This window comes from Corvus kubaryi, unplaced genomic scaffold (genome assembly GCF_017639235.1).
Source record: "Corvus kubaryi isolate FWS band 111438036 unplaced genomic scaffold, C.kubaryi_AGA036_p1.0 37300, whole genome shotgun sequence".
Taxonomy (NCBI): Eukaryota; Metazoa; Chordata; class Aves; order Passeriformes; family Corvidae; genus Corvus; species Corvus kubaryi.
Window position 1 is genome coordinate 14,922,388 of NW_024581093.1, and position 20,094 is coordinate 14,942,481.

The 20,094-nt window shown below is 41.7% G+C and overlaps 2 protein-coding genes across 9 annotated transcripts in view; one reads left to right on the top strand and one right to left on the bottom strand.

The window, feature by feature from the left end:
- Window positions 1–289: 289 nt before the first annotated feature.
- Window positions 290–5,462, top strand: PDCD5 (programmed cell death 5). Its single transcript, XM_042027630.1, has 6 exons — window positions 290–395; window positions 2,055–2,095; window positions 3,262–3,323; window positions 3,759–3,850; window positions 4,080–4,151; window positions 4,531–5,462. The coding sequence occupies exons 1-6, from the start codon at window positions 330–332 to the stop codon at window positions 4,576–4,578; spliced, it is 381 nt and encodes a 126-aa protein (XP_041883564.1). The 5' UTR covers window positions 290–329; the 3' UTR covers window positions 4,579–5,462.
- Window positions 5,463–6,188: 726 nt separating this feature from the next.
- The window catches only part of ANKRD27 (ankyrin repeat domain 27), a 55,102-nt gene continuing 41,196 nt past the window's right edge, over window positions 6,189–20,094 (bottom strand). For 4 of the 8 annotated variants that reach the window (XM_042027620.1, XM_042027621.1, XM_042027623.1 and 1 more), the window contains exons 21-29: window positions 19,437–19,481; window positions 16,424–16,546; window positions 14,479–14,676; window positions 13,386–13,505; window positions 12,722–12,883; window positions 11,748–11,856; window positions 10,232–10,313; window positions 9,631–9,703; window positions 6,189–7,849 (exon numbers count right to left, since the gene is read on the bottom strand). In XM_042027620.1, coding sequence (XP_041883554.1) covers window positions 7,580–7,849; window positions 9,631–9,703; window positions 10,232–10,313; window positions 11,748–11,856; window positions 12,722–12,883; window positions 13,386–13,505; window positions 14,479–14,676; window positions 16,424–16,546; window positions 19,437–19,481 — 1,182 coding nt within the window. In that variant the 3' untranslated portion in view covers window positions 6,189–7,579. Of the gene's footprint in view, window positions 7,850–8,312; window positions 10,314–11,747; window positions 11,857–12,721; window positions 12,884–13,385; window positions 13,506–14,478; window positions 14,677–16,423; window positions 16,547–19,436; window positions 19,482–20,094 lie in introns of those variants that run through there. The other 4 variants (XR_006015971.1, XR_006015969.1, XR_006015970.1 and 1 more) reach the window with 4 other exon arrangements.

The window sequence follows — 20,094 nt, forward strand, 5'->3', positions numbered from 1 at the left end:
CCTTCACGAGGATGGCGCAAGGCTTTGTTCAGTGGGGCCCAGCGGCAGGGCGACAAGCAACAGCGGTAAACCAAAACACAAATTCAACCCCAATATGAGGAAGAACTTCTTTACACTGAGGGTGGCAGAGCTGCCCAGGGAGGAAGTTTCCCTGTGGAGTCTCCCTCTCTGGAGACATCCCAAACCCACCCAGACGTGCCCCTGTGTCCCCTGCTCCTGTGAGGGGGTTCGGGGATCGGCGGTAGATTGGCCTCGCCTGGCGCGGGCGCGGCGGGACGGGGTAGCGCTCGGCGGTGGATTGGCAGCGCCTGGCGCGGGAGGCCTCAGCCATGGCGGACGAGGAGCTGGAGGCGCTGCGGCAGCGGCGGCTGGGCGAGATCAGGGCCGGGCACGGGGTGAGGGGAGCGGGGGGATCAGGGCCGGGCACGGGGTGAGGGGAGCGGGGGGATCAGGGCCGAGCACGGGGTGAGGGGAGCGGGGGGATCAGGGCCGAGCACGGGGTGAGGGGAACGGGGCGATCAGGGCCGGGCACGGGGTGAGGGGAGCGGGGGGATCAGGGCCGAGCACGGGGTGAGGGGAGCGGGGGGATCAGGGCCGGGCACGGGGTGAGGAGAGCGGGGGGATCAGGGCCGGGCACGGGGTGAGGGGAGCGGGGGGATCAGGGCCGGGCACGGGGTGAGGCAGCGCCCGACCCTCCGCCCGACCCGCTCTCGGCGCCCCTCGGGAACTGGAGGGGAAAGAGGAGAGGCCTCTGCGTGACCGAGCCCGGGGGGAAGCGGGCAGAGGTCCGGCCGTGCCCGGAGCTTTGGCTGGAAACGGCACTGAGCGCAGCCCCGTCCCTTGCCGCCACCTGCCTCCGCTCCTCCTGCTGCTGCCCTGGGAGGCTCGGCACACGAGCGTTCCCTCGCTGACCCCTCACTATTCCATCGATTACCTTCCTAGCTTTTCCAGCCATCTCAGTTTTTAGAGCTGAATCACAAAATCGCAGACTTGTTAGGGCTGGAAGGAACCTCTGGAAATTATCCAGTCCAACCCCTCACCAGGGCAGGGTCACCTGAAGCAGGTGACGCAGGAACGAGTCCAGGTGGGTTTGGAATGTCTCTAGAGATGGGGACTCCACGCTCTCCCTGGGCAGCTGCTCCAGTGCTCTGCCACTCTCCATGGAAAGTTCTTCCTCATGTTGAGGTGAAACTTGTGCTTTAATGGTCATTGCTCCTTGTCCTGTTGCTGGGCACCACTGAAAAGAGATGGACACCATCCTCTGACACCCCTTGGAGATGTTTATATGGATTTATATGAAGTGTCAATTTCATGTTCTTGTGAAGGATCTTCTCTACCTCCGACCAGCCCCATTTCCTGTATGGTTTTTCTGTCTTGCTTTCACACTTTTAAATGTTACCTGTAAAATCTGAGGTGTTGATTCCATATAAAGTTCAGGTTTTTTCCTTTTTTTGTTACTTGCTTCTGAATAGCCATCACTAATAGTGACTTGGAAGTTTGCCCCCTTTTATTTGTCATATGTACTAGTGTTTAATACAGGAACCAACTCTTGTAGAACCCCTCTCATTAACTTTTCATTGGCTTCAGGAGTTAGACTTGATGATCCTCGTGGGTTCCTTCCAACTCAGAATATTCCATGATTCTATGATTCTGTGATTTCAGCTGCCATGCTGACAATGTGTTAAGTTTCATTTTACTTATCCTTAACTTACTCTAATGGGTTTATAATGCTTTTGTCAGTTTTCTGGGCTTTGGGGAAGTTCATTATCTCAGACCTAAGGGGAAGGCCTCTTCCTGTCCAAAGCCACAGGAGTCTGTGGATAGACCCAGGAGCAGCGCTCACCCCACTGTTGGCATTACTGTGTTGTGTGGAAAGCAGAGTGAGGCATATTTATTTGCTAGGGCAGCACATTCCCATTTCCAGGATCTCATCCGTGGTCAGGCGGGTTTAGCAGGCAGGTTTAGCTTCCATCGACGCTGCTGGAATATTTTAACTTACTGTCCTGTGTGGAATGATTCTGGATTGTGATATTTACTCTGATCTCCTCCTTCAGGATCCTTCTGCTGATCCGTCGCAACAGGAAGCAAAACAGAGGTATAAATGAGACTATTGAATTTTGGTCTTGCATCCAATGATTTTTAATTATTTACTCTTTGGGGTTTTTTTAGTATTTAATTTCTTTGGAATGATGCCCCACTTTTTTCTTTTTGTTGCTGGGAAAACCACCAACAAAGGAATTGAAATGTCAAAGATTTCACAGAATCACAGAATTTGCTACTGGTGTGGCTCCCATGCTATGACTATACTGCCTGGAGCCTGCTGGGGTGGGAGGGCATGATGAGGAAGCAGCAGCAGCTCATTTTCACTTGGGACTTGCCTGAGTTCAGTAACCTTGTGACCTGTAGTGATACAACAGGGTGGTCTGGGGAAGCATCATCCTTCCCACTGTCACCTGCTTCTGGAAGGCAGAATCCTTGCCTCTTCAGGGTTGGTAGGAGTTTATGATCCAAGTCTTGAAGGCTGGCAGAACTCCCAAACTGGTGCTTTTTGTTAGTGGTGAGTTTGGGGTTGGGTTGGGCTATTATTGCAGTGGGAAGAGCCTTTCCTAGTTGATTTGATTTTTCTGAGATATCTATTGTGGTTAAAAATCTGAAACAAAATGATTTGTGTTGGAGCTTAGTGTGGGAATACTGCTCAGTATTTGTGCTAAGGGAAAGACTGAAAACAAATGTTTGAAGAGCTGACTTTGCACAATCCAAGTTTGTATTGACTAAAGTTTCATGAACTAAAGCTCCAGTTTTGCAGATGCTTATTGTCAAATATTGTAAATATATGGAGACTTGGTGAAAAATTCTAAACACATAATAAATGAGGTTTGGTTTGGTTTTGGAATTGCATGGCCAAGTCCTGGTGCCTGCTCTACCATCCACTGCCTTAGGGTGAATTCCACTTGTATAAATGCAGGATCTGAAGGGTAGCACAGCTGTTGTCTCTTCAAATACAATCATGAGCAGTGAGAAGGTGTAAGTATCAAACTGCACCTTCATTTCTTGGAAGATGTGGCCATCTGTGTAATTTCAGCCTACACAGAGCTGCCCAGGACAGGACATGCTGTAAAAGATACCATGTAAATGTAAGGTTTGCAGTGACTTCAAGAAGCCACTTTGATGAATCAAGTCTTCTGTAGTTTGCTGTTTTGTGCACGTTATTTTAGGTGTTTGAAATCCCACTTTCAATGTGTGGTTCACTTTTCCTTGCAGGGAAGCAGAGATAAGAAATACTATTTTAGCTCAAGTTCTTGATCAAGCAGCTCGTGCAAGATGTGAGTATCCAAGTAACTTTCTAATAAAAATTACTCATCTAAGGGACTCCTCAAAAGGGTGTGTTGTACAGAGGCCAGATTAGAAAAATACTATTGTTGCTGAGAAAATAAAACTTGCAGCTTTTCAGATGGCGATATCAGAGCTTGAAAGGGAGAGGCTAATGGGTATCTGAATTATGTTAATGTTTTGGGGTTTTTTTAAATTAGTAGAAGGAATTATACTGAGAGTCAAAATGGTTTAATCAGGAGCAAATATTTAAAAGTAAAATAGAACTGTCTTGTACTTGGCATCAATGAAAATGCCTTTTTCAATTTATTTCACGACCCTGGCACAAAGAAGACGGTTTCATAGGGACATTTCTCACTTTTTAGTTACTAATGAAGGTATTTGAGAATGTTTTAAACCCAAATGAACAGAGCCTGTTTTTGTTGCAGTAAGCAATTTAGCACTTGTGAAACCAGACAAAGCAAAAGCAGTAGAGAATTATCTTATACAGATGGCAAGATTTGGACAGCTAGCTGGAAAGGTGAGTATATTTCCTAATTCTTTCTCACATATATTTGTTTTTAAACCAAATTCACTCTAAAAAAAAGACGTCTGTAATAGATGTAAATTAAATTAACTGTAAATAGCTTCTAAAGACTATGATATAATTCCATCAAAGACCTTTTGTAAGAAGGGAAATTGTGATTCAGTTGTTTGATACTAAGCATCTCTCAGAGTGTGTTTATCCACGTTTTGTTTCGCTTTCCTAGGTATCGGAACAAGGTTTGATAGAAATACTTGAAAAAGTGAGTCAGCAAACAGAAAAGAAAACAACAGTGAAGGTAAGTTTTCTTTCCTAAATGTAATGTTGTTACAAAGTAGAGCAGCAGAATTGCACATACGATGGGACCAGTTCAGGGTGGAACTTTGTATTTGCACCTCTTCCCCTGCCCTGGTGAGTGCTGGGATTCCGTCAGAGCAGTCCTACGGACAGGAACATGTGCAGCAGTTGCCCTGGGGCCAGTGTGGTGTGTGACAGAGCCTGGCCCAGCTCTGTCCTGTCCCCCTGGGCCAGGCAGGGCCTGGGGTGGAAGCTGAGGAATGGGGGTAGATGTTCTCCCCAGGCAGTGCCTTCATCACCACTGCAGGGAGTGGGAAAGGTTTGTGCCAGCCCGGATTTACCATGACCCTTCAATTTTCACTTTATGTATTTCATTTTAGTTCAACAGAAGGAAAGTACTGGATTCTGATGAAGAGGATGATTATTAATACTACTGTAAGGCTGCCAAACACAAGCCTGGGAAAATGCTGTTAGCAGGCAGAATGCAAGATCTGAAAATGTTTACGCTTCTTGACTTTTTTTTTTATTATTATAAAAGGCCAACAAACTTGTAAAATAAATCTGAGAAGGGGGATTTTATAACTTAAATTTTTGTAGTATAAGAGGCCTGAGCAGTGTGGGGTTCCCCATGGCTTCATTAGCATGAATGTTTTGTTGCCCCTTAGTCACTGTAAGCTCTGCTTTCAGCCACTGCACACACTTAACTTGCTGCTATTGGAGATAAAACACAGGAGGAGCCAAGTGAGAAGCAGGGAACAGCCACCGAGAGTTTAAAGTCTTGCCTCCAGGCTCTGTCACAGAAGTGTTAGAAAGAAGATTCCCTGAGCCCCTGAAGGATGCCTGTCCAGTCATTCACTGGCTCTCAAGTCCTTACTGGAAACTTAAAAATGAAAGTATCAAAATAGTGTTTGGACCAGGGGGTTCCTATCCTGCAGTCTGTGTAAAGAAATGTTACCCTGTGAGTTCCTGAGCTCTCTCAAAGCAAGCAAGTTAACTACTGTGTAATACACAGCACTGTTCAGACACTTGGTATTGTGTATTCTTACAACTACCTCCACTTTTATCAAATGGCTGGAGTGTTTCTTACCTGGAAAAAAAAAAGACCATTTTCCTAAACTCTGCAACTCCTGCATGCGTAAAGTAAAACTGAACATTTATTCAAGAATATGGTTATGGAAATCAGTAGGATGCATACTGTAATGTGCTGATAAACACTCTCCCACCACAACCCCCTTATCTGACATAATTTAACAGGATCATGTACGATTCCAACTGCAGTGTTTTTGCAACAGAATAAAGTTGTTTCAAGTGAGCACCAGTGGGTGTGTTTTTCATCTTGCCTGAATGGAGTTAAAAATATTAAACAGTTGTTATTTTTGTTTCATTTGGTCTAGACTGGGCATTTTGCTTCTCTTGTGTATGTAGTTAGGATGTCTTAACTTTAGTAATACCCTGAGTGTGCCAAATTTCTTCAGACTAATCATCCTTGTTGAGTTTGAAGCCAGTGTGGTGAACTGATTTTTCTCATCCATATAGTTGAGAAATCTGAAGAATAATTTAGTTAAATGCATGCTACAATTAAAACACAAGCAAAATTCTCACTCTGTCGTTTGGAAATCAGATCTGTGGAAGTCTACTTTATCTTAAACTTTAATATCTGGGTTATTCTTGCTACAGGTGAGGACCAGTGAATTATTCTGGATCACCTTTATAGTGCCACAAGAAGGAAAAACCTGTTTTATCTCTTTCCTTTTGTGTCTTTTGACTTGTAATAGCTCAACATCCTTTTTTCTAAAATGTGAATATAGAGCTAGAAAAGGAGGTTATGTGAAAATGCTCAGTTTCACTAACAATTCTATTTTGTACACCTCTGTGGATAAATCTAAAACCACACAACTTAATAAAGTTATCTGTAAATGTAGGAAGAAGGAAAGTCCAAGAGTAAACACAAGGTAAAGTCTTCAAATGCCTACAAAACCAAGCAAGGAAATCTGTGTAATTGACTCAATGCTTGGACAAAAGCACTCAAAGAAAACAGTATTTTCAAGAGTTCTTTTACTAGTTTTTTTCTTTCCATCATTTGGCACAAATCCAAGGCACATCAGAAAATCAGATGAACTCATAAATTATTAGAAAAATAAACACATTACCCTCAAATCCAAATGTCATTTGACATTTTACCTCTTAGATTAAAAAGCTATCTGAAAAACCCACCACTTTGTCTTCCAGCTTTGTATTCTGCCAGGCAGTTTACTAATACCACAGTTAAAGAATTATCTATACAAATAGTTCATGAAATAAAATGCAAGCTGGATGTGATGAGCCAAGAATAAAAAAATACTGCACTGCAAAACCTGGTTTGTGCTATTTACACCTTCTCCTCCCATAACCAAACAGTAGAAAATGAACTTCAAACCGAAGCAGCCACTTTGTAGCTCCCTGTGAGCTTTCAGTTCTTCAGTGAGCAGCCCAGGGAATGGGGTAGGATTTGGCCTATTCCAGCCAGTGCTCACTGATGTGAGAAGTACTTTTCATAATGGGAATTTCACCCTTTTAAGAGCAGTCCAGAGCAGGCTCCTAAGCAGTTTTGTCTGTGGATGTTGCCCAGGTTCAGAATCATGAGTACTTGTGCATTGTTGCATTACTTGCTTTAGAGAAGGGGAAAAACAATTTTGTGTGCCCTTGGACATGATTGCTTCTGCTTTTTTATTAGGCTGTGAACAGCAAGTCCAAAGTATAGCACTGTCAAAGGCTCTACTTTTTCCCCAGTATCTTGGCTCCCCTGTAAGAACTTGATCTTGCAGCTCCAGTACAGGGGAGCATTGCTAAGAGATTAGCTAGGATTACACCCCTTGACATTAATAATGCAGAGGTTATAGACTATTGTTTGCCCAGCTACTGAAATATACAGAAATATATATTATAATGGTTTGTAACATTACAATAAAAATAGAGATATTTCAGTTACCTCTGGCAATAAATACCTTGTTATCCAATATATCTTTTTATATATATAAATATATTTAATTTTCTGAATGTAGTGATAAAAACTGAAAATGCAAAAATTATTCAAAGACTTTTAAAACAAAGTGGGCAGATGAAAAATACAATACAGGGTTTCATTTGGTTTACTGTTACATAGAACTTTTTAGTAAGTGCTAAATAGAATAGGAAAGTAATTTTGCTGTCTTCATCTCATTACATCCCTGTTTGTGAGATCAAGAATGATCTGGCTGCGTGGTCACCTCCAACATGAACGGAGGAGTCAGTCTCCAAGGTGCCAGAACATTCCAGCTGTGCTGCAGAGCTGGCCTGTGTCTGCTCTGAACCCAGGTGCATCAATGTCACTGACATCTGACACAGTGAAGGGCTATTGAAATTCACACCATCAACTTCCTCAGCTTTGGGCTTCAAATCCGTGCTCCCCTGTCAGTGATCTGAAACGGAGTCATCACAGTCCTGTGACTGTAGAATACCTGGGTCTGCAGGGCTGGATGAGCCACTGTCCCTGCCCTCCTCTGCTGGCAGTGCCACATTGACCGTGTGTCTGCGCTGCATTAATTTACTCCTGTGAGGAGCTGTCGTCTCCTCATCTTCCACAAACTCACCACTGCACCCCGTGTCAGTCACCTGAACTGTGCTCTGGTCCAGCATTCCAACAGATTTTAATTTGCTTTTATCAAAGCTTTTAATAGCCATCTGTGAGGAGAGAGAAATGGTAAGTTAAAAGCATTATCTACTTCATTAAAAGGAAAATTAATATGGTGTTTCTTCAACATTATTATCACATTAATTTCATGGTATTCTTTACACTGAGAACACAGCCAAGATTAAAAATAGCATACTTTGTAAGAGAGTAGTTATATTTAGGCTACATATGAGAAAACAAGAGGCCAACCTGCCCCAGGCTACACACACCTCAGTACCAGACCTGAAAACATAACAGACATTCCAAAACTTATTTTCACCTCACTGTGCTATCACCCCAACTCTTATAAATACCTTTTGTAATGCAAGTCTCAATGCACTTGAAATTAACAGCCATTTCTTTTACTATTAAGAAAAGTGGAAGTAGTAACAGACAGGGTCACCCAGGCACTGTTGAAGGCAAAGGCAGTATTCCCTGCCTCCAGAGGTTACCTGTCAGGGAAGAGACACCCACCCTCCTCACCCTGCTTAGTGCCTCCTTTTGGTCACTCCAACGATTCATATCTTCCATTTGCACACCTGCTCCTACTTTTCCTGTACAGAGTGGGTGGCTGTCCTTGATTACTGGCCACTCTGCAAATGTTAAAATGACCAGGAGAAATAAAGAGAATCCAAGCATGCTAATGACAGATCTTCTAAGACAAGGACTAAACGAGAAAGTAGCTTTTTTACTGAAATAATGGCAACAATCTTGAAAAAGCTGCAGACAGAGATTATGCACATTTAAATTCACTGACAATTCAGAGCTGTACGGACTCATGAATTTGCTCAGCCACAGCTGTATGAACTCACAACCACAGCACACAGTTGGAGTGCTCTGTTATCTGGGTCACATATTAGATTTCTGACACCTGTGTACTGAAGTGACATACTGCTTTCAGTGAGCCACAGTTATAAAATCTAAATCCTGACTTTAAGTAGTGAAATATCATCATTTAGAAAAAATTAATAAAATCTTACAGCTTTATGGCATCAATTTAGTGTTCTCAAGGCTTCTGGCAAATACTCAGTCTCCTAAGGGCTCTAGGAAGAGTATCCCATTTTCTAGATGGACGTAAGCAGCAGAGTCAGCATTACCAAGGCTGTCAGTCTAATGATGGGCAGCTGCTGGACTAACCTGGTAAAAACTGTTTTGTTTTGGACAGGTCAGTTTTTCTCTTGATTTAGTGTTTCGAAATGACTCAGCAGAAGGTGCAATGAGAGTCAAAGCCACTGTAAAGGAGGCAGAAGGAGCACAAGTTCTGGGGGAAAGCAGCATCCAGCAGTTGGTGTGGGATGTCACTGCACCCCAAGCAGAGGTGAATCTATCACTTATGTTTGTGTCACAGCTGACAATGCAACATGCAGTTTGCTGGCACCCTTGCCAACAGTCTCCTTTTACAAGCAGACTTAAAGCAAACCCTAAGTTCAAACTACTGAAAAACGTCTCTCTTACCAAAGCAGCCCTGTTTGGCTACAGCCCCAAGAAGCTGCAGAGTTTTTCAGTTCTAGGTTTTGCTGGACAGGACACAGAAAACAAGACAGAGATGAAGCCTGCGGTAAGAAGCTTAAGATGTTTAAAAGTAAGAATGAAGTGTTTAAGAGGTGTCATAGAAGCACCACTGAAGTTTGAACAACGATGAAATGAACAACTTGGCAAACAGGTCAGAACTTTTGTGATTCAATGACCACCACTAGTAAGCTTTCCTCTTACATGTACCCAGAGCAACAGCAGAGCAAACAAACATATTTGCTGTAATGTAAGAATAATCCAAGCAAGTATTTCCACTTACCTGGTGCAGTAAGTGATAGTCAAAATTAGGGACACTTTTATCTCTTGTTATTGTTCTCCTTAAGTGTTTTTCTCTGAAGAAGATTTTAAAGAGATCAAAGAAATTAAATGTCTTGACATAAGCCTTTTATAAAAGCCTCTCTCTCAGAAGCTCCACAAGGTGGAACTATCTCACCAGAGACAGGCAGCTCCCTGACCACACCTTCCCAGAATTACAGCCTGCTCATATTCCCTGTATTTCACCATGGAAAATCCATTAAGGTTTAAAAAGACAATAAGCAAAACCCAACCAGTGAGTGAACACCACTGCAGTATTTTTAAGCAGTCAGGCTGTGAAACACTTAAATGATGGTACACCAAGTATTAGTGCAATCCCAGTTTTAGATACATTTTCAAGCGCTCCCTCCCAACTCCAGTGAGCTTGTCGTGCCCAGAACATCTGCCTGGGGATGTGACTGTGCCAGCCCTGCAGGATTAACATCCCCTGTCACACCACCACGTCATGTGTAACCACCACTGACCCACTTCGGGGCTTTATTAGCAGCTGGACTTCTCCTTTGCTTATGGGAAACAACATACTCTGAGCAAGCTTCCCTGCTTACTTGTTAAATCTGTTAATTGATTGGACCAGTTGAAGTTGTCTGCGTATGGGATCATCGGCTTCCTCACAGGGCTTGGAATGCACTGGGGGTTTAAAAGAACAGGCACCTAAAATTACAACTGAGTCACACTTAGGAATTAAAAAAAAAAAAAACAGTTCAGATTTTAAATTTTACACTAAAACTGTAACCATGCTAACTTGAATTAGAGTGGTGATTTGTCTTTGGAAATTTTACAAATTTTTAAGTTGCAGGAGTAAACATTCATCCTCAGATGAGCACTGGCCAAGCTTCTGAAGAGACTGTAATTCTGGACTTTGAGGCCCTGAATTCCAAATTTTACCAACCTGAATTAACACACCGATGCTAAACCACCTCTTCATTAGTGTTCCTTACTCATATCTTCTATTGCTCTTTTAGAACTATTCATAATATTTGAAAGAACTATTCTCAATTTTAGGCATAAGCATGCTGTGATTAATTGCAGGTTTCTATTAACCATTCACAATCTTTCCAAGGGAAGAAGGTAAGAGTTACTTTGAAAACTCATGGATGCTGAAATGGGCACTTCTGCTCCTCATCTTCCCTAATTCCTGCTTTGCAGCCTCCCTGTTTTCTTTCTACAGTCCTGGTGGCAGCAGGTCCTTTGCTGAGCTGTGCAGCTCTGGGGGCACAGCTTTTGTTACATCCCTCACCCCAGGGTAGTGAACTTGAAAATTCACCTGAAAAACTTCCGAGCCAGCACAATGGGAGTAGTGGATAAGGCAGATCAGAAGCTGAGGAGGTCATTAAGCTACATCTCAGAGGCTACTTAAGCACATTAAGATAGAGACCATGTGTCAAATCCTTTAAGGAGTTAAATCATTCAATGTAACATATAATGTTACTGCTATTAATAAAGGGGAAGGTCAGAGTTAATACTGCAAGATAAAAGGTATCAAAATGATGGTTACTCATCCTTCCCAAGGCACTGGGGCCCTGCTGCAGCCCAGCTGTGCTGTCACTGCACCTCCCAGCTGGCACTGTGCCACCTCCTGCCAGTTGCTCAAAGTCTTCTGCAAAATGTGCTGGAAGGTTCAGTCACCTCTGTAGCTCTCATTTCCGCCCCAAAATACGAGAGACAGTAACTAATGAAGAGTCACTCTCTGACCAGTTTTAGGGCAATGTATATGATGCCCAACAGTCATTTAAATCTGTTTTGCTTTGCTCTGAAATGCACAGCTATTATATGGTTAACTATATCATCTCAAATGTGGCATGTTTTTAAACTTTGTTTTTGTATGTAAAATTTATACATATACCCCAAAATAAGTGAAAACTAAGTCTGAAGCAATGCCACGAGTATAATACAAAGTCTGCTGCATTTACTTACAGTGTTTCAGGTGTTTAGGTGTTACCTATCATAAATACGAAAAATAATTGACTGTCTATGATAAATGTAAATCAATTACATAAAATACAGTAGCACATGAATTCCTAAATCCCTTTTTATTCATACCAGTGGAAACATGACAGGTACCTTTTCTCCTTATCTTGACAGTAACGTGCTGCTCGCTCTCCTTCTCTCCCTCTGCTGTTGTGGGGACACAGCTTGGTGCTGCTTCCAGCAACTTCATGATGCTTGAATTCTTGATTTTAAGAGTTTCCATTTTCACCATTATTAAAGAAAAAGAAAAACAGCAGTACAATTTAGTATTTTAGTCTGTGCAGAGTGTGTTAATTAATGCTTCCACAAATCAATACAAAAATATCTCATAAAAAATACCCTTTAAATCATATCATTCTGAGTAGGGACAAAAATCAGTGTTCCACAAGTCACACTGTAATGCAGTGATGATGCTGGAGTCTTGACCTCTTATTTTAAGCTGTATTATTTATGGTTAAGCTAATTTCAGTTTAAATGGTAACATACTAAGATTGATTCAGTACAGAATTTTGTGGTCATTGAGCTACATCTCAAAGGCTATTTAAGCACAGTAAGATAGGGGCCATGTGTCAAATCCTTTAAAGAGTGAAATAATTCTGTATAATTTAATATTACATATAATATTATTGCTATTAAAAAGGGGGAAGGTCAGAATTATCCATTGCAAGACAAAAGGAATCAAAAGGCTTGAAGGGCAGAAGACGGTGGCTGGAACAAGGCACGTTGCTGCCAGTGCAACAGATTAGTGCAAGGTGTTCATTTGCCTACATCCAACAGTGCTTCTGCACTCTCTGCCATTACAGAGATTTTAACGTTAATTTTATTTAGGTCTGTGCTTTCACTCTTTCCAGACTCATCTCTTTTGTCTAGGATAACTTATTTTAGAAACACAACCATTTTCACAGGCCATAGGCATCACCTGTACACTGTACAACGAACAGGCATCTTAGTCTTTATATCCCACATAACTGCTGAATGCAGCTCAGTGTGTCACAGCCCGTTGTGACAGCAGCTGTGTTTGTTTGCTGTCCTGCCCTGTGCCCTGGCCAGGCTCGTGCAGCACTCACGGGCTCGGCGCAGTCCGCGGGGGTGCAGCTCCGCTCGTTGCGCAGGTGCCGCAGGGCCCCGTTCTGCAGCAGCAACGCCACCAGCGCCTCGTTCCTGCCCACCACGGCCTCGTGCAGGGCTGTGTTGCCCTTGGCATTGGAGAGGTTCACAGAGGCTCCGTGCTGCACAGCAAAGTGAAATCAGAGTCAGAAGGGCAGTACGGACCAGAGCGGTGCAGCAGCCCTGGAGCTGCGCGTGGACAGAGGCATCTGCACCAAGAGAGCAACAAGAACGCACCAGGGCACGATTCCCCCACCTCAAAGCTACAGTTTCATGGATCAGCTCATTTCATTTCTGCATATATCTATTATACATTCCAAGCTTAAGAGATATTTAAAAAAACTCCAACCCTATGTGATAGAATCCTAAGCAATAAAACCTAACACCTGCCACATAAAAGTTCCATAAAAACAGCTACGTGTACAATAGTAAGGTAATATTTATCAAATTAAAATCTGTGAAGAGATGGGATTGAAAAGAGTAAGTCAACAAAAACTCTTATTTTTTTCCCCAAGTAGCTTTGACAGAGAAAAGCTTAACTAAAAATACTGATCCTGAGGACTGGGTAAGTACAGATACCACATGAAAAACACCAGTTGAAGATTCTGTCTTCAGTAATCTTACCTGCAACAACAGGGCAGCAGTCTCATAGTGACCATTCGAGCATGCATAAATTAAGGGAGTATTTCCATATATATCCTTTTTATTTTGTTTAGCATTGTAATCCATCAGACACTTTACCACCTATTGAAAGAAGTAACAGCTTTACTCTTACTATGAGACTAATTTTCATACTTTAACATTAACTTTTAAAAAGAAAAGCAACTGCAAGAAAGGCCAGAAAATAAAACTCGAGGTATGTGAAAAACAAATATTACCAGTAACTTAACAAAACATCAAAACCAAACCACCACAGCAGCAGCACCCTCTTCCAAACTCATCACAACACTTGGAAGGAGTTCTTTATACTGTAATTATCCCATGAACTAATCTTTATTAACCTACAGCTGTGAGTTGTATTCTTGGCTTTTCTTGCTTCCCTAGTGCTTTATCTTCCCATCATTTTCAGAATTCTCTTTTTTTTCCCTCCTGCAGTCCTCAGCTCCTTATTTTTAAAACCTTGATTTTTCACTTTTCTGCATCTTCCCATCTGCCTCTCTGCCCCTGCTTTTTCATAATTATTTTCCCCTCTCAATTACTCTCCCTCCTGTATTGACACCCTCCCCTCATGGGCTCATGCTTCTCCTTCACTCCTTTTGCTTCCCTGACTTGCAGTGAGGGACGAGTTATCTGCTACCTCAAAGCTCCGCCTGGCACACGATCCAATTAAATGAGTTGAAAATACAGTAACTATTTAATACTGTGGCTACTGAAGATACAAGACAGAAACATAACCCGGAGAAAAAGGTACAGAGGAACATACACAGAAGATTCAGCTGCACAAGGGATTTTTCAAGCATTGGAAGTACGACAGAAGGGTTTTGCAGCACTTGCATTAAACCAGTATTTTAAGTAATTTATAAAGAAAAGGTGTCTACTGAAACAAGTTCAGCTGGAAGTTCCCCTTTCCATCTGGAGATTTTAGACAGTGAAAACAAAAACCAAAACCGCCAAACTCATTTTCTCTGTTACTGCTTTAGTCTGGTTGATAATTTCCCCAAACAGCTTTCCACTGGTGGGCATAAGATAGAGAGCTTTGTGCAGAAGGCAGGGTTACCTGGGAGTGCCCCTTCTGGCAGGCCAGGTGGAGAGGAGCTGCGAGTTTGGCGTTCTTGGCACTGGCGCTGCCGCCGTGCCTCAGCAGCAGCGCCGCCAGCTCGCAGTGCCCGTGCAGAGCAGCCATGTGCAGCGGGGTGAAACCATCCTGGTTCGAAACGTTCACCTCCAGGCCACTGGCACAGATCCTGGAAAATTTCTGTTGAGGAAAACACATAATAAAACTATAAAAATAATCGTGTTTTGTTTTAACCAAAGAAATAGCCAAATACCTGTGAAGTTTATACAAAACAGGCAGATGGGCATTACAGTAACTTCTGCTACAGAGCCTAATCTGAGGCCTTCAGAAAAAATCAGTAAAGCAGAGCAGCTTGGTAGTATTTTTCAACAGAAAAAAGACTTTTATTATTCTCTCTTTTCTTCCAACACGATAACTTCATAGAGAGAAATTCCAGGCAAATTATTCATGATATTAAAAAGAGGCTAAAGCAGCACAGGTTGAGACAAATGCAAAACAAAGTTTTTATACAGCTGTTAGGATGCTCACACTGGACACGAGTCAGTGTTAATGAGTTACTTTCTTTTATACAGACATTTACACTCTTTGAGATGGACATTAAACACCTTTTAATGCTACATGAAGCTTTAGGTAATAAGAATACAAACGAAAATTAATTTAATTCATCTGGAAGCAATAGTGACCCAGAAAACAGACTCCCCCTGGGGAGTCAAGCTAAGGAAAAGACCTGGAGGACAATTTACACAGCAGTACAGAACATCCTCTTTCACTCCTCTTGCAAACTGTGGGTGCCTGACATTTACAATGGTGGACAACCTTTAATTCTGTGTTTTCAGTGTGTGCCTGCCTAATACAAGGGGTAGGATTAATTAATAAGTTCCTTTCTCTTTGCATTCAGCAGGCAAGTAAATTCCACAGCAGATGCCATTCCCTCCCCTGTTAGCAATAAAACGAGCTTTAGGGACTCGAGCTCTGGCATCTTTAGCACATGATCTCTGCCCTGAAGGCACAGGGACACCTCTTACCAGAGAACAAAGCACGGTTTCAATGTGATGCATTTAAGGACAACAGCACACTCTAAGCCTGCACAAAATAAACACACGGTGGCAGTAGGGAATTTAGAAGTTAAGCCATCTCACAGTGCTCTTAACCCCAAAGCAGCCAATAAACTGAAAATCTGTACTTTGGTTTATTCTGCAATGACTTATCCAGCCATGTACACCTTCAGACACCTCCTGGAAGGCAAGTAATGGAATTTCTACTTCCAAAAAGCTGGGATTGTTCCTGGTTTTTTTTTTTTTTTAAAAAAGAGAGATTAAAAAAAAGATAAAAAGTGTATTGTAAAGCCCTGTTCTATTCTACAGAGTGTGGTAAATTACGGGGAAGGAAATCTTTGCAACTAAAAAGAAAGTCTTTGTAATTACAATCTCAGAAGAGACTTTAGATATGGCTTGTAGAAATGATGCCGTGCAATTAAAAAAAAGATTTTATCAGCATTACATGGATTATGGGATTAGCAGGTATTCCTTGCTAAACTGATTACTAACAGGTAAGAAGATGTGCTGTGCCAGGTAGCAGTGTAAACTACAAAAGAGAACCAGAGCCTTGGAAAAGGATGTTTATTCAAAGTTGTCCAAACCTTCCTGACAGCACTCCACATATCCTAAAGGCAAACTATGAAGCTTTCTCACTCCATTAGACATTGAGCAAGTCCATGAACACTGTTCCCGTATCCAAAATTTTCAACCATTCAATTAAAATAAGAGCTATTTCATAACATCAGATGAAGTGTGAAAATCTGTATATGGTTAATTGCTTTTTAGACAGAGAGACAGAGGTGCTGGGCAATATGAATGCTACTTCCCTGGAGCTGAAACTTACAGTACAAGAATATAAATTATTCTTTTTACAAAAAGAATATTCCAACCTTTTGTGCTGGCCCACATTTTGAGCACTGGCACAATGGATGGCAGAATTCTGGTTTTGATGCACTGGCTGTATCATCCTCATCTTCCAAGTCTTCTTCCATCCACTCCAAGAGGTAACGGACCTGGCATAAAAAACAAGTCCTTCTTTACAGAGTCCAAAGGTTCCATGTCCTAACAGATCTGTGTATGTAGACAAGTCAGATTTGACATACACTTGTGAGTCTCTCAGGGAGAGTACACAGCTACCTCCTGGCATCAGCTGCCCACAGGCTAAATTAAAAAATCAAGTGTTATTGTTGACAAAGCAGCTAGGAAGTTCTCCAAGTACAGTGAAATGAATTTTAAATGACTTCCTGCTGCCTAATCACAACGTCAGTGTTCACTCACTCTCAAACATTCCAAATCCTTTTAGCTCAGATTTGTGCCAGCTCATGAATTTTGTTTCATCTTTTGCTTTAAAGAACATAAGAAATGACAAGGATGACAACATTTAACTGATACCCAAAACTTTGCAGGGGCACTGACTTTCCTTAGGTCTGTCACTTCCCAGGAGTTGGACAGTTTCACTTTTCCCAAAATGTACAATGCCTCGTTTTTGAGAGAGAGGCCCTCCAGTGAAGTCTTAGGGCTCAGGGCATGCATGGGCGACCTGCAAACAGCAATGCTTAGGGCACGTAAATTTTACATTACATTTTGTGTAACTAAAAAAAAAAGGGTTTTAAGAAATACATTTTTATCTTGAAATTCAGTTCACTAAAGACATCTTAGAATTAGCAGTGACTGTATTAAGTCTCCATTACTACTGGACCAAGCCAAGAGCTCTACAGCTGCTAGTCCAAGGGAATGGGGACAGTAGGATGTCTGAGAGGTTCCTCCCACTCTGTTTACTCTCACACTTGTCACAGGTTCTGCTGCTCATCACTGAGCTCTGGGAAAACAACACATTCACGTTCCATCCGCTTAACACATGCAGCTACAACAAATCCTAGGACAGCCAGTAAGGGCCCCCTGATTCTGAATGAGAACATAATCGAGACTGAAAAGGGATGTTTTTCACAGACAGTAAAGCTTTCCCTGCAAATTCCAGGTTGTTCTCAGGAGTAAAGGAAATTTTCTCTCAAGCCTGCCTGTTTATGGAAGGCCAGCTCAGCAAAGCTTTACTACATGCTACATTTGTACATGTCTAAAATCAGCAGAACTGTCACTGCACTTCCCCCTTTCCCTGCAGACTCACCGAGACGCTCACAATCGACTTCCTCCTCCTCCTGTCACAGCCCAGTACTGCTGCTCTCATTATCCAACGCACAGCTCCCAACATATTGACACCAGTGTCTCCCAAAAACCTGAACACACTACTCCTGTGCATAACTCTTTTTAATAACAGTGCAGTAGACATTTTTCTTGGTTTAAAGGTTTTTTTTTTTTTTGTCAAAATATTCACTGTGCTTTCAAATAGACACATATTGAACCACCTCAGGAGATTATCCACAGTCTCATTTGCCAGGTAATTTATGACCTGAAAGGTTCTTTACACTGCTGAGTTACTTTGGAATACTCAGCTGAGCATTCTGTGTCTGTGTACCCTCATGCCAACCTTTCAGCTGCTCCAAAACACTTATTTCAGACAAGAGATTTGCTTTGTTTTGTGGTGGATTTGCACATGTCCTTTCCACTGGACATGCTGAGCACAAGGAGAGCAGCAAATCCAGTAGCTACACTGAGACAATGCCAATCACATCATAATGTTTATTTATTTATTTTTTAAATCTTCCAGTTTCACGGCACTTTTTTAAAGCCTCCTCTTGCAAAGCTCAGTTGGCTGTCACAGCAAAAAACTACAGCAGCCCTAATGACCTGGTTGCTGTGGCTGTTCCTATGGAGACAGACCTCAGGCTGTCAGAAAAAGGTCAGAATTATTAAATGGCTTTTTAATAGACATGCAATCTGTAACCTCTGTCATCCAGTTGGACAATTCTCTTTTTATGAGCAGCTTTACGTGAACTTCAGTAATGAGGAAAGTGAAGCCACAAAAGATAAGGTGATTCTGTCATCTGAATGCCCAGGCTGGATTTGTATATGCTTTTCATTGCTGGTATCTATTGAGCAGTGCTAGATGCTAGTTTTCCAGAAAGTTATATCACAATATTTAATTTTCTTGATGAAGTTTAGATTTTCACAAAGTGAGTGAAAAGTTAACTGTAATGCATGCACATTTACCACTGGCCAAGAAGATGGCAAATATCACTACTGTACATGTTAATGGCTCTTGAAGTGACTTAAGGGCTGGCATGGAAATAATTACTTCTATTAAGTCACACTGTAAACTAAGATAATGATATGTACTCAACGACTGAACAGTTCTTTGCTCTATCAGCTGATAAATTATTTCTACCATCTCAGTGGAATAGAACATGAGAGAAACAGTATTAACCCGGCACATATTTTGTGACATGGGGTTTCTATTTTTGACGACTGTGTGATGCTTCATTGGCATTTTTAATTCCTAGTACAAACCAAACCCAAACAAGTTTTTCAGAACATGCACCCAGCAGAGGAAACCTGCATTCTCACACAGCTTTATGATTTTGTTCTGTGAACTACAAGACAATCAAGAAATCTACAGCCTTATACACATTTCCAAAAGCAAAAACTTCGAAAGATTCCTTTGTCATCTTCAATTTTTCAGTGAAATGACATTGGAAGCATCTTATTTCTTAAGGACTAAAGGCAATAATAAATAAAAATAGTCAAGACAGGTGGTATCACAAATTACAGAACCTCACCTCTGAAACTATTATTATAGCCACCATCTATTTGAAGTGAAATCCAAACTACATATTGCTGTGTGCCCCACAAATAACATCTCTGTGCTAACTAGTGTCACCTAAATTTCCTCTTTGTGAGATTATTACCCAAAGCATTTTCCACTTGGTATTATTTACAAATAATTTCCTCAACTTGAATGAGATAAAATGGAATTCAATAATATTCAACAGCCACGTTAACACTCACCATTTCCAAATCTCCATCAGCAACTGCTCTCAGGAGTTTTTCCACCTATGTATGAAGAAAATAATTTATTTGCTTTGTTAGTATCAGTATTAAGCAGAACGTGTCCTTTGCTAACCTCCTAAGCTCATGCAGTAGGATTACTGCTGGCCCATTTCATATTTACTGACACAGTTTTAAAGGAATAACCTTCCTCCTTTATGAAATAGAAAAGCTGTACAAGGCCTGTGGCCATTTGATGATCTCTGACTTGCTTGGTTAAACAGTACTTATCTAAATTGAGGATATGTGGCCCACCCATAAACAAAGCCATGTAAGCTGATATATATTATTATACTGCTCCAGCAGCAGCTGCCCTGTGCATGTCTGCATGAACCTAACATTAAAAATCCCTACTCAAGGCAAATTTCTACCCTAATAAACACTAATACTGTTTGGACTTTTGCTGAGCTACTCTATGCTACCAGGAGCACAAAGGATGGCAGGTTTTATTGAGCTATTTGAGAAACATCCGTTTAAGATGGAAAAGATGCTTTCCAATTGTTCCCTTTACATCTACGGATTGCTGATTTATTCCTATGCTAAAACCCAAACATTTACAAATCTAATTTGATTGTAAGTATGAAATTTGTTTTCTTACTGAAAATCTGGAAAGATAAAC